Below are 11,801 nucleotides of genomic sequence, written 5' to 3' on the forward strand. Positions count from 1 at the left end.
CTTCTAACTCAGATTTGTGATTTAAATTCTGCTAGAAGTATTATTAATTTTAATTAGGTTTATTTTGTTTTGAGAACTAGCTAATTTTAACAGAATACAATTAATTTATTTAAATTGGGTTTATTTTAATTGTTGATTATAAAGAGTATTATTAATTTATTGGGCATGAGGATTCCCCGAAACCATACGGAAACCGTATGGGGAGGGGATGGGGATGAAAAAATCCTCGAATCATTTAATAGGGATTCTCCAAAACCGTCCCGTAAATATTTGGGGATGAAATGATAATTATATAACCGTCTCCGTCCCGTCTCCGTCCTTATGGACTGGTTAATCAAACACGTACGATTTTTTTTTTTTTTTTTTTTAAGTTCCAATCCTAACTTATGGGGTGGAAACAAAATTAATGGAAAGAAATCCATCTAAAACGTGTCAAGACTTAAACCGAGAAATTGGAAAAAAAACAACATGGTACTATGTCTAGGCTAGCTTGTTCGTTCATACTTAAAAGACCTAGAAGTTTCCACTATCCATAAATCCCCAATTCTCTGGTCCGATATAGGGTTTGTCGGATTCTCCAGTCCATCATTTCTTGGAGGATTTCTTGAAGACAATCTCTCTCTCTCTCTCTCGCTTTGCTTTTTGATCCTCCTTCTAACAATCCTAACGAGCAGCTAATAAAGCTCTACATTTCATAAACCATGGCGGAGCACTTGGCTTCAATTTTCGGCACTGAGAAGGACCGTGTTAACTGTCCATTCTATTTCAAGATCGGTGCGTGCCGTCATGGAGATCGCTGCTCTCGCCTTCACAATCGCCCCACGATTTCCCCAACTCTCCTCTTATCAAACATGTATCAACGTCCTGATATGATCACACCTGGCGTCGACGCCCAGGGTCAGCCGATTGATCCACGAAAGATCCAGGAACACTTCGAGGACTTTTATGAAGATATCTTTGAAGAGCTCAACAAGTTTGGCGAGATCGAGAGTCTTAACGTCTGTGATAATCTTGCTGACCATATGATCGGTAACGTCTATGTCGCGTTCAGGGAGGAGGATGAGGCTGCAGCTGCTTTGCAGGCACTTCAGGGAAGGTTCTACTCCGGTCGCCCGATTATCGCTGATTTTTCGCCTGTTACCGATTTTCGTGAAGCTACGTGCAGGCAGTATGAGGAGAATAATTGCAACCGTGGAGGTTACTGTAATTTTATGCATGTGAAGCTGATTGGTAGAGAATTGAGGAGGAAGCTTTTTGGTAGGTATCGCGGATATAGAGTCAGTAGGAGTCGGAGCAGAAGTGGTAGTCCGAAGCCAAGAAGGGATAGAGATAGAGATTATGATAAGCGAGAGAAGGATTATAAGGATAGGGAGAGGGATTACCGTGCGAATGGGCGGAGGAGCGGGGAAAGAAACGACAGGTATGAGAGAGATGGTGGTGGTAGAAGAAGACAGGGTAGTCCGAGGCGGAGCAGGAGTCCGGTTAGGGAAGGGAGTGAAGAACGCAGAGCTAGGATTGAACAGTGGAATAGAGAGAGGGAGGAGAAGCAGTGAGGGAAATTGGTCTCAACTTGTTCGTCCAACTAGTGCACCTCTTTTGACATTTTTCTCTTATTGGTAATATTTCTAGGCTCAGATGTTTGACAATTGATGGTATTCATTTGAAAGGCTTAAAACTTTTTTGCTGGTAGAATTGTGTTGTTCATAATCATGTCAATTTTAAGTCATTTTTTTAACACCGATTGGTGGTAATTTTTACCTCCTGTCTGATGTTTAAGGGTTAAAGATGCTTCAATGAAACTTCTGTTGTTGCTAATGTCTTGTGTGCCTTTTCTTGTATGATTCCATTGCTTTTTTAATGGTGAATCTCTGATTAAATGTTAATTACACTGGTCATGCATGTTTCCTTGGCCTTCTGATCATGTGACATTTTTTCTAGAGCAGATTTATTGTATCAAAAGTCTAGATTTTTTTTTTCTTGAACCAAATCATTATAGCAGACTGAGCTCAATCCCAAGTGACCAATTCTGCGTGAGTCTTCTGAACCTTCATTGTGGAATTCTGGGCTTGTGTTTTCAGTTATGAAGTTTTCTTTTAGCATTGGTATTTTTGGTCATATGTTTGATTTACTGTGTTACAATTTAGTGAATGAACTCGGGATAATTGTTTAATCTCTCTGATTATGTTAGTATTATTGGCTTATGATAGTCCTTGTTATGTGCATTATTGCCCCCCTATGTTGCGTGGAAACTCTTCCTCACTAGCGTTTCCGCATTTCGTGTCCGTTTCCCTTTCCATTTGTTTTCCATTTCCATTACCTCTCCTAGCTAATTTTTCTTAGATATAACATTTCCTGGTATCCTTTTCCATTTCATTTCCCGTTTCCGTGCAACATAGTTGCCCCCTGTTGGTATAGAAACATTTGGTTAGAATGCTTCTCTTTTCTTTCTCTATCATCAATCTTCGAGGCAGCGATGGGAAAGAAAATAGATTTAAATTAGATTGTTTTGCTTCTTCCTTCTAGATACCTGACTCCTGAGGTTCAGTATCTATTTCATGCTATAATTATAGATAAGATCCTGCATATAGGGTTAGAGTTTGTTTGGGGCTTCTTATTTTATGTCAGAAAGTTTGAGCATTCCTTTTTTTTTAGTTTAGATTTTGAGTTCTCTAGTTATGAAAGAAATCTTCATTTGCTGGTAGAGAAGTGTTGATAAAATTGGAAATCTTATCATATGGATTGTGCTGTCTGTAAACGTTATGTTAAAATAATTGCAGATTCTTGTGGATTGGTTTCACTTTCTGACTATACTTATTTGTACATGGATGAGATTTATCCGGGCTCTGATGTGGTGGAGTTGTAGCCAAGCTAGGCTTCGCTTCATTAGGTTTTGTATGACTTGCTATTGTCTCTCAAACAATAGATGCTTGTAGTTGAAAATAGTTAAGTATGGTATAGTATTAGGAGTTTATTAGATTAGCAATGGCGTGGTAACATGCTTACTTTGATAATATTGCACTCATCGGAAGTCTCAGTCTTACTTCCATTGGACGTCAAGATGCATAATTCCATGATGTCTGAAATGTGTGAACTGTTCTTTAGTTGTTCTGCTTAACTGTTAATGCTTTGATCGTTAAGAAGCATTGTATTTGGTGTTAAATTCGTTAATTAGCTAAGGTTTAGTGCCTTTTTAAGATCATATTTTCCACTTTTTACATTGCACATCTAAACTTTGAGGTTTCTAATGACTTCAGGACAATGTCTTTTCTCTCTTGTTGTTTTTGTAGCTAGGGAAATAATGGTGCATTGCTCGAAGAGAGTGGATTCTTTGTTCGCTTGTCCTCGTCTTTGTGTACGTTTTGTTGGTCATTGGGTTCTTAGGCGCGTAATCTGTCACACGGCATGCATGATAGGGAATATCCTTATACAATTTTGCATTTGAGCATTTCATTGATGTTTACAATTTTGCATCCTTATACATCATCATTAATTACTCTGTTTGCTCTTCAGCACCTCAATGTTTTGACCGGATCTGCGAGCACTTAGAAGTTTGTAGGTAAAGGACTAGAAGAGTCGGATCAAATATTTTTAACAGGAGTTGCTGATATGACTTGGGACTTGAAAGTTGTTAGCTGAAATGTGGGGAGTATATTGCGCTTTGTTAACGATTTTCTATTCACACACTAGACAAAAATTATCTTTGCTTATTGTGTGCTAATGATTTAACCAACTATGCTTTTAGGGCCAGATTTGGATCTCTGAATTGAGCTAGCTGAACACAAGGTTGGTCAGAAAAAGGTCACTTGCCTGTTATATGTCGAATTTTAGCATTATGCAATTTTCCCCCGGGTTTTTATGCGTTTGTTAGCATTAGATGTGAGAAGTTATACTGTGGAATGGGAGTGGTACTGGCAGTACCACTCCCATTCCACAGTATAACTTCTCACATCTAATGCTAACAAACGCATAAAAACCCGGGGAAAAATTGCATAATGCTAAAATTCGACATATAACAGGCAAGTGACCTTTTTCCCGTCCCATTGTAACCATCTGAGAGGAGGGACCAGTACTGGTCCCGTTCCATTGTAAAAAGTTTCTATAGATGTTGATGCTATAGAACTCTGCCATCATCTTTTTCTGCTTAACTTTGAAAAGCAGTCCCAAGTATAAATGTCGGCCGCAAGAGGAGGTTTGGTAGTTAAGAGTGGCAAGCAATTCGAGTTGGCGTATTATAATCGTGTTACATTATTTCTATATTTAATGTGATTATATAATATAAATGCACAGTAAATGATAACGGGTTATGGAAGTTGGGGTTGTCTTTCATCCTGTATTGTGAAATCAAGTTATGTTTGCTGGTCATGTGCTTAAAGAGAAATACATTATACTCTTGTTAGGTAGCTTTCGACGTGGCTAAAATGGTCGGGATAGCTCAGTTGGTAGATAACGTATAGGATTTCCCAGCAGTGTCAAAATGAGTTATTGTAGTATCAATGTTTAGGACTTCGCAGGGGTGTCAAAATGAGTTATTGCAGTATTAATCGTGTAATATGAACCATATAAAAATATATGATTATATCAACTGTTTTTCTGTTTCTATGCAATATCCTGTGTACAATAATAGGTTTCTTTGGCCATTAAAATAAAAGGAATTTTTTTTTTTTTTTATTTTGCGATTTGAACAATGAAAAATTATTGTTTTTTTTTACTATATTATTGTTTGTTTATTTCTATATTTAGTTATTTCAGATAATGTTTTCTTTTGTAAGGAAACAGACTTTATTAAAACAAATTGATAAAAAGAACATCGTATAAAGCTTCGTTTGTTTGTTGGAAAACAGTGTTTTAGAAAATGAAATATTTTCTGGTGTTGTGATGTGAGTATTATTTAAAAGGGTAAGAAGAAATGAAATATGGTTTTAAAATTTTTAAAATAGGTTTTAAAAAGTGGGTAAAGGCTATGGTTATTTTATTTTTTTATAAAGTAAGCTTTACTTTGTATGTTTTCATCGTTGGATTAATTTTATACTTCATTATCCAATGGTGAAAACACACCAAGTAATGATACTTTGTTAAAAACAAAGTAACCATAGAAGACACCTTAAAAAGTGTATTTTTTTGTTAATGGTTTTAAAATTTTCTATTTTGCTAAGTAACAAATATTGTTAAAATAGCAAAATATTTTTCTGAATGAGGTTTAAAAATGAGTGTAGATATGTTCACACTGTACTTAGAACTAACAGATTGACCACAGTGAGCTATTGAACTCGGTGAACCTTAAACAGAGGGAACAATTTTCTAAACCTGTTAAAAAAGAATGGGTAAATTGCACCTATGGCCACTGAATTTTATCCATTTTCATATTATGGCCACTGAACTTTATTTCTTCCTGGTATGGTCATTGAATTTTACACTTTTTAACACCGGTGGCTACTCAATTTTAACTAACTTCTCAAAATGACTGTTAATGATCGTTAACGACCTCAAAATACAAATATTAAAGAATTAAAGTTGTTCAGAATGATATTTACTATGATATCACATTTTTTTTATTTTCGAAAATCACACTTTTTGGAGCTTTCTCTCTCTAAAAATTCATTTTCTCTCTCCTAACCAAACAACACCCAAATGACCTCAAAATGAAAATTTTCAAGAATTAAAGTTCCTTAGAATATCATTAACGCTTTGGATTTTTTATTTTTAGCCGTCAACGGTCGTTTTGAGACGTTAAGTGACCACCGGTGTTAAAAAGTGTAAAGTTCAGTGGTCATAATGTGAAAATGGATAAAGTTCAGTGATCATGGGTGTAATTTACCCTAAAAAGAATTGAACAATCACATGAGTTGCTTGATAACTTGAGCCAGGAGGACCAACTGTGGCCATGGTTGTCAAAATTGGATCGGGATTAAAGGCAAAATCAGGGATTAAAGGCTTAATCTGATTTCTGTTCACATTTAAATTTAAATTTATATAACTTAATACAAATTTAATAATATTAATAAATTAGTAATATTTTTTTAATATTAATTTATGGTATTTTGAGCAGAGGCTGTGTTTATTTTGTTTTTATTAAAGTAAGTTTTATTTTGTGTGTTTTTACCATTTGATGATGGAGTATAAAATTCATCTAATGGTAAAAACAAATAAAGTAAGACTTACTTTGTCAAAAACAAAGCAATCATAGGAGAAATTTTACTGTGCGCCATGCACACCACATCATCATCCAATGTGGTGTGCCATGACAAATAGAATCATCACACGTGGTAATTCCTTGAATTTCTTAAATAATAATAAAAATTGATTTAACTTTTTCCTCAAAAACACATCTGATATCAAACAACCACCATCGCCGTAAGATCTGGGCCGACAATATCCACAACTGACTTCATCATCGTCCCGGGTTTGGTTCCTTTTGTATCTGGTATTGTTGTTCTTATCAAGAGCTCGCCGGAATTTGAACCAGATCGGTTCAAAGTTTTCAAAAAATTCGAACGAGAAAGCTGTATTAATTACAATTGGTTTTTTGCTTCCATTAATGGTAGAAGAAGATGAAAAGGAATCAAAATCAGTTGTATAAATTGCCCTAAGGATTGAGGCTGCTTTAACGAGAGAATAAATTGAGGAGATTAGACTTTCAAATAGAAAAAAAAAGTGAGGAGGTTAGCAATTGGAGAAGTCGAAATCGGTTTTCTTTTAGATTATCTGATTATATTTCCTGTTTAATTAAATAGATTTCCATCTATCTTGATTTTTGCCATAGTTGATTTTGCGACTCCAATTTACAAGATATCTTCGTGTGGTTCTTGGTGGATCTTGCCGGCACCCAAATTTATGGCGATGGTGGTTGTTTGATATGAGATGTGTTTTTGAGGGATAAGTTAAATCAGTTTTTAATATTATTTAAGAAATTGAAAGAATTACCACGTGTGATGATTCTATTTGTCATGGCACACCACATCGGATGATGATGACGTGGTGTGCATGGCGCACAGTAAAATTTCTCTTGAATGTATATCTTTAAAACTTGGACAGTTTTATTTATATTCTTTAAATGATCATATCCCCTCACCTATGCCTATGGACATCTGTTTTTCTCACTTAGCCGACCAACCTGGCAGACCAGGTACATTTTCACATATTTTTACTTTTTTATAATTTCCTTTTTTTTTTGTTTGAAGAACATAATTTCCTTTTTCATATCCTAATTAATGCAAATAAAAAATGTTTATAGATTCCAGCCAATTCATAACTAACAAATCAAAATTCATTTATCAATTTGATATATTAAATTTAAAAAATTTCACTTATCAGAATACTTTCGGGAGAAATAAATAATAAACTGAATTGTTCTTTTATTAGATAAGTTGATTGTTGGTCTCATGTCAATAAAATGAAAACAATAATTGCATCAAATTTGAGGTCGGTAATGAAGTGAATTTGATCAATCACCGTTAGATTGAACCTTATTATTTTTTTTTATAAGAATGCATATATCTTCATTAAATACAAAAAGAACAAGTACAACAAGAAACGGAAAAGGTACAAAACCTTACAAAATCCACAATGGGACGAAAATGACTACAAAGAGCATAAAAAGTCATAAAAGGTACAAAATTCATAAAAAAAACAATAAAACATATATAATATATAGTTACATATTTTGTAAGGTTTGGTAAACTAATTACAATAATATAAATTTATAATTTATTAATAAGGTATACCATTATTATATAGTCATATAAATTATCCCGATTAATTCCCGTTTATAAAATGAAATAAAATATATTGACCTAAAATGTAGACATGTAGAATCGAACACCTAACCAAATGGAACATTGTTAATCATCTTAACCATTTGAACCAATTCTACTTCTTGTTAACAATTTAATTTAATTAAGTAACAAATATTAGAAGTTTTAAATATTGAATTTTTTAAACATTTTATAAAATAGAATCACGTGCTTCTTTTACCCATTCTCTCTGCTTCGATTTTTTTCTAGGGTTCTATCTCCTCCACTACACTCCATCGCCGCTACCACCTCGCACACCGCTGCTACCACCTCGCACGCCGCCACCTCTACCTTGCACAACGCCACCTCCACCTTTTACCGATCTAAACTTTGGTAAGCATATTTTTTTCCTTTTACTTTTTGCTAGTGTGTTGATTAATTTTATTGAAGTGAAAGCTAATTAATTTAACATTTGTTGATTCACTAATATGGTAAATTTTATATGTTTAAGTTGATAGCTTTTACTACCTTTGTTTTGGAAAACAAAGAATTTGTTGTGTTAAGAAGATTCAATTACAAATTGGGATGATGATTAGAGAGATCTTCCTAATGAAGTGTTGTCTTTTTTGAATTAAAGGTTGTTTGTTTTTATGGATTTGTTATTTTGTAACTTTGATTTTGTGGTTTTTTTAGCCTTGTTGTCTATCGTAACTTTTAATACTTTGATTTTGTGGGATTTTTTTAGCCTTGTTGTCTACTGTAACTTTTAATGAATGTTGTTTACTTCCTAAAAAAATATCATTTATTTCAAGTTATGTAAGATAATACAATTTTATATTTTATTATCTTGTAAATTAAATTTTTAATTTATTTTTTAGGACTTAAACTATTAGATATTTATCCGAATCATCGAAAAATTATATTGGATTGGACCGGAACCGAATCTCCGAATCCCCGAACTGGACTGGACTGAAATTTTGGGGCAATTCAATTCTGGAGATTTATTCTTTCAATCCAATCCTGGAGATTTCCTTTTATTAATCTCCGACTTTCAATCCAATACTGGAGATTCATGAATCCCCGACTTGGACCGAACTGTGCCCAGCCCTAACTGCAATCGAATCTTCATCATTTAGATCCTTCCGAACATTCGGATCTGAGTCCTTTCGTTTGTTGCAACCACGTAGATATATTGATCCACGTATAAAATAAATCGTTTCCGTTCTTGCTAAATTCGAAAAAGGTATAAATAGTAGAATAATGGAGAACAGATACAATTCAAACGGATAATGAAATTCAATAAAATATATACACTTACCGAAAAGAAATACAATAAAAAAAATTACAACAAACCTAACCTGTTGAGAGGAGGAAGAAGGAACTTCCTTCTTCCTCCTTAAAGTAGATCCACAAAAGAGAGAAAAACTTGAAGATCTTGATAGAGAGAAGAAGACAATGAGGAATCGGCGGTTTTTTTTTCATCGTAAGGCTTAAATGTACACCTCCTAGCAGGGGCGGATGTAGGGGGGCAAACATTTGCGCGCGCCCCCCCTCCCCTTCATCCCTTAAAAAAAAAAAAATTTTAGTCCAAAAAAAATGGTTAAAGTGCAAAAATACCTCTAACATTTTGGGTCAGGAGCAATTTTACCCCTAACGTCTAAAATGGTGCAATTGTATCCCTAATGTTGGAAGCCAAAAGCAGTTTTACCCCTAACGTTGATAAATTGGATCAATTTGAGAAATAATTCATCAAACTGTCTTCTCGGTCATGAATCTTGTCATCTACACTTCACACATGCGTTATTTTATCAGTAACAAATCACAAACATATGTTGGGATGTAAAAAAATAAGAAAAAAATATTAAAAATATACTGTCTTTTGTACGAATTAGACAAAAAAAAATTAAAAAAATTCACCGAATTTATAAATATTAATCTCCAATTTTATTATTAAATTACAAAAAACATTATATCATTTTTTTTAGAATAAATTGATATGCAATTGGTGCAAAATAAAGAAAAAAAAATGATTGTATGTTATAATAGTGTCTGAAATTGATCCAATTTATCAACGTTAGGGGTAAAATTGCACTATTTTAGACGTTAGGGGTAAAAAACGTTAGAGGTATTTTTGCTCTTGGCTACAAACATTGGTCTAAAAAAATTTTACATAGAGTTTTGACCCCCTCCCTCAAATCCTGGATCCACCACTGCCTCCTAGATCTAATGGTGACTGACCAAATTCACTTGGTCAGACTGACCAGTAAAAACCACCGATATATATATATATATATATATATATTAATCTACATATAAGCGTGGTTATAATCATACTAAAATTCGGTAATTTTATAACCGTTTTTATATTTTAATACAGTAAAACCTCTATATAGGAATACACTTGGGACCGGACTATTTGTATAACAATTGGGAGGTTATTCCTATATAGAGGTTGGTATAACAAAGACTCTCAGGACTTGGGATCAAACTTTTGTATAACAATTGGGAGGTTATTCTAATATAGAGTATTCCTATGCAGAGGTTCTACTGTAATGATAAATTCATAATTATAGCTTTGATATAAATAAAAAAATAATAAAAATAAAAAAAATAAATGAGGTGTACACCTAAGGTAAGCTAAAATAGGGAGTCACATGGAACATGGTAGCAGTGATGCACATGCACATGGTAGTTGGACTACTTTGTCTACCATAATACTCACAGCCTCACATCTCTTTTTATGTCCCTTTCCAACTATGTCTTTTTCCTTACAATTTTTTCTTTTTTCTTTCTAATTATTTAAACTGAATTTTTCAAGGATAAATTCTAAAAAAAAAAAAAAAAAGTACTTATATAATTTGTGGGACCCACGTCTATTTTTTCCGATTAAAAAATGACTGAGATTTTTCGTTTTATTAGAAACGATGATATTTTAATTTAATACTGTGAAAATGACTATAGACAATCTTAAAATAAAAATTTATAATAATTAAAGTAATTTTGTATCATATTTATTATGGAATTACATTTTTTTTTTATTTTCTAAAATCGTTATTTTTTAAATTTTCTTTCACTAAACATTCATTTTCATATCTTTTCACAAAATAATACCTAAATGACTTCAAAATGAAAATTTTCAAAAATTAAAACAACTTTAATTTCTATAAATTTCATTTTGAGGTCGTTAACGGTTATTAGAGTATCAAACAAAAAAAAAGATTTGCAAATTGATGATATTCTAAACAACTTTAATTCTTTAACTTTTTAGTTTTGAGGTTACTTAGATGTTGTTTAGTTAGGAGAAAGAAAATTAATATTTACAGAGAGAAAATGGTAAAAATGATGATTTTGAAAAATAAAAAACGTGTTCCTTGCCAAATTCTTATAAAAAATGATACTAAATAAATTTAAAAAATTTCTATTTTGAGGTTATCGATGATCAAATTGGTAATATCGACCTAGAAGTCGTTGATTTGTAAATGGAAAAAAAAACCTCAATCTTTTTTTTATAAAAAAAAAAACTAGAGACACTTATATACAAATTAACGAAACCATATAGATTTTTTTTTTAAAATTAATCCAAAAAAAAAAATTATAAGTTCCTCATTTTTTGAAATTAATTCTCCAATTATTTGTAGTTTATTTTAAACTAATTTAAAGTTTTATTTCTAAGAAATTAACATTAAAGTATTTTTTTTTTTATAACAAGATCTCATATTATATCAAGAACTATCCAGGTTTACAATTGATAAAAGAAAGCTAGGCACTTCTTCCATAAGAATAATTGGTTCAGTAAGCGAAGCTCCCCACTTAGCAAGTTCGTGAGCCACCTGATTAGCATCCCTTTTGACAAATGAAAACTGTAGCTGCTGGAACTCCTTTCCGATGTCAACAATATCTTCCAAGATGAACTTTAGCTCTGCCGAGACCTCAGTTTTCCCCAGGATCGAATCTACAACGTTTTTTGCATCAGATTCAACAATTAAATCCAGGGCCTTCTTAAACTTTTTAGGGCCCCTGTGCTAAATTTTTCTTAAACCCTTAATAATTAATAAAATTTTGTATTAAGGT

General features: G+C 32.8%; 1 protein-coding gene across 4 annotated transcripts; it reads left to right on the forward strand.

Annotated features, from left to right (window-relative positions):
* Nucleotides 1–479: 479 nt before the first annotated feature.
* Nucleotides 480–4,597, forward strand: LOC136235252 (splicing factor U2af small subunit B-like). 4 transcript variants are annotated; one of them, XM_066024845.1, is made up of 3 exons: nucleotides 480–1,616; nucleotides 3,288–3,352; nucleotides 3,511–4,597. In XM_066024845.1, the coding sequence occupies exon 1, from the start codon at nucleotides 702–704 to the stop codon at nucleotides 1,551–1,553; it is 852 nt and encodes a 283-aa protein (XP_065880917.1). In that variant the 5' UTR covers nucleotides 480–701; the 3' UTR covers nucleotides 1,554–1,616; nucleotides 3,288–3,352; nucleotides 3,511–4,597. The 4 variants fall into 4 exon arrangements, with proteins under 4 accessions (XP_065880917.1, XP_065880918.1, XP_065880916.1 ...); XM_066024844.1 differs by having other exon boundaries at nucleotides 481–1,616; nucleotides 3,288–3,783; nucleotides 4,022–4,597; XM_066024846.1 differs by lacking the exon at nucleotides 3,288–3,352.
* The last annotated feature ends 7,204 nt before the right edge of the window (nucleotides 4,598–11,801 follow it).

Source organism: Euphorbia lathyris, chromosome 7 (genome assembly GCF_963576675.1).
Source record: "Euphorbia lathyris chromosome 7, ddEupLath1.1, whole genome shotgun sequence".
NCBI classification, from domain to species: Eukaryota; Viridiplantae; Streptophyta; class Magnoliopsida; order Malpighiales; family Euphorbiaceae; genus Euphorbia; species Euphorbia lathyris.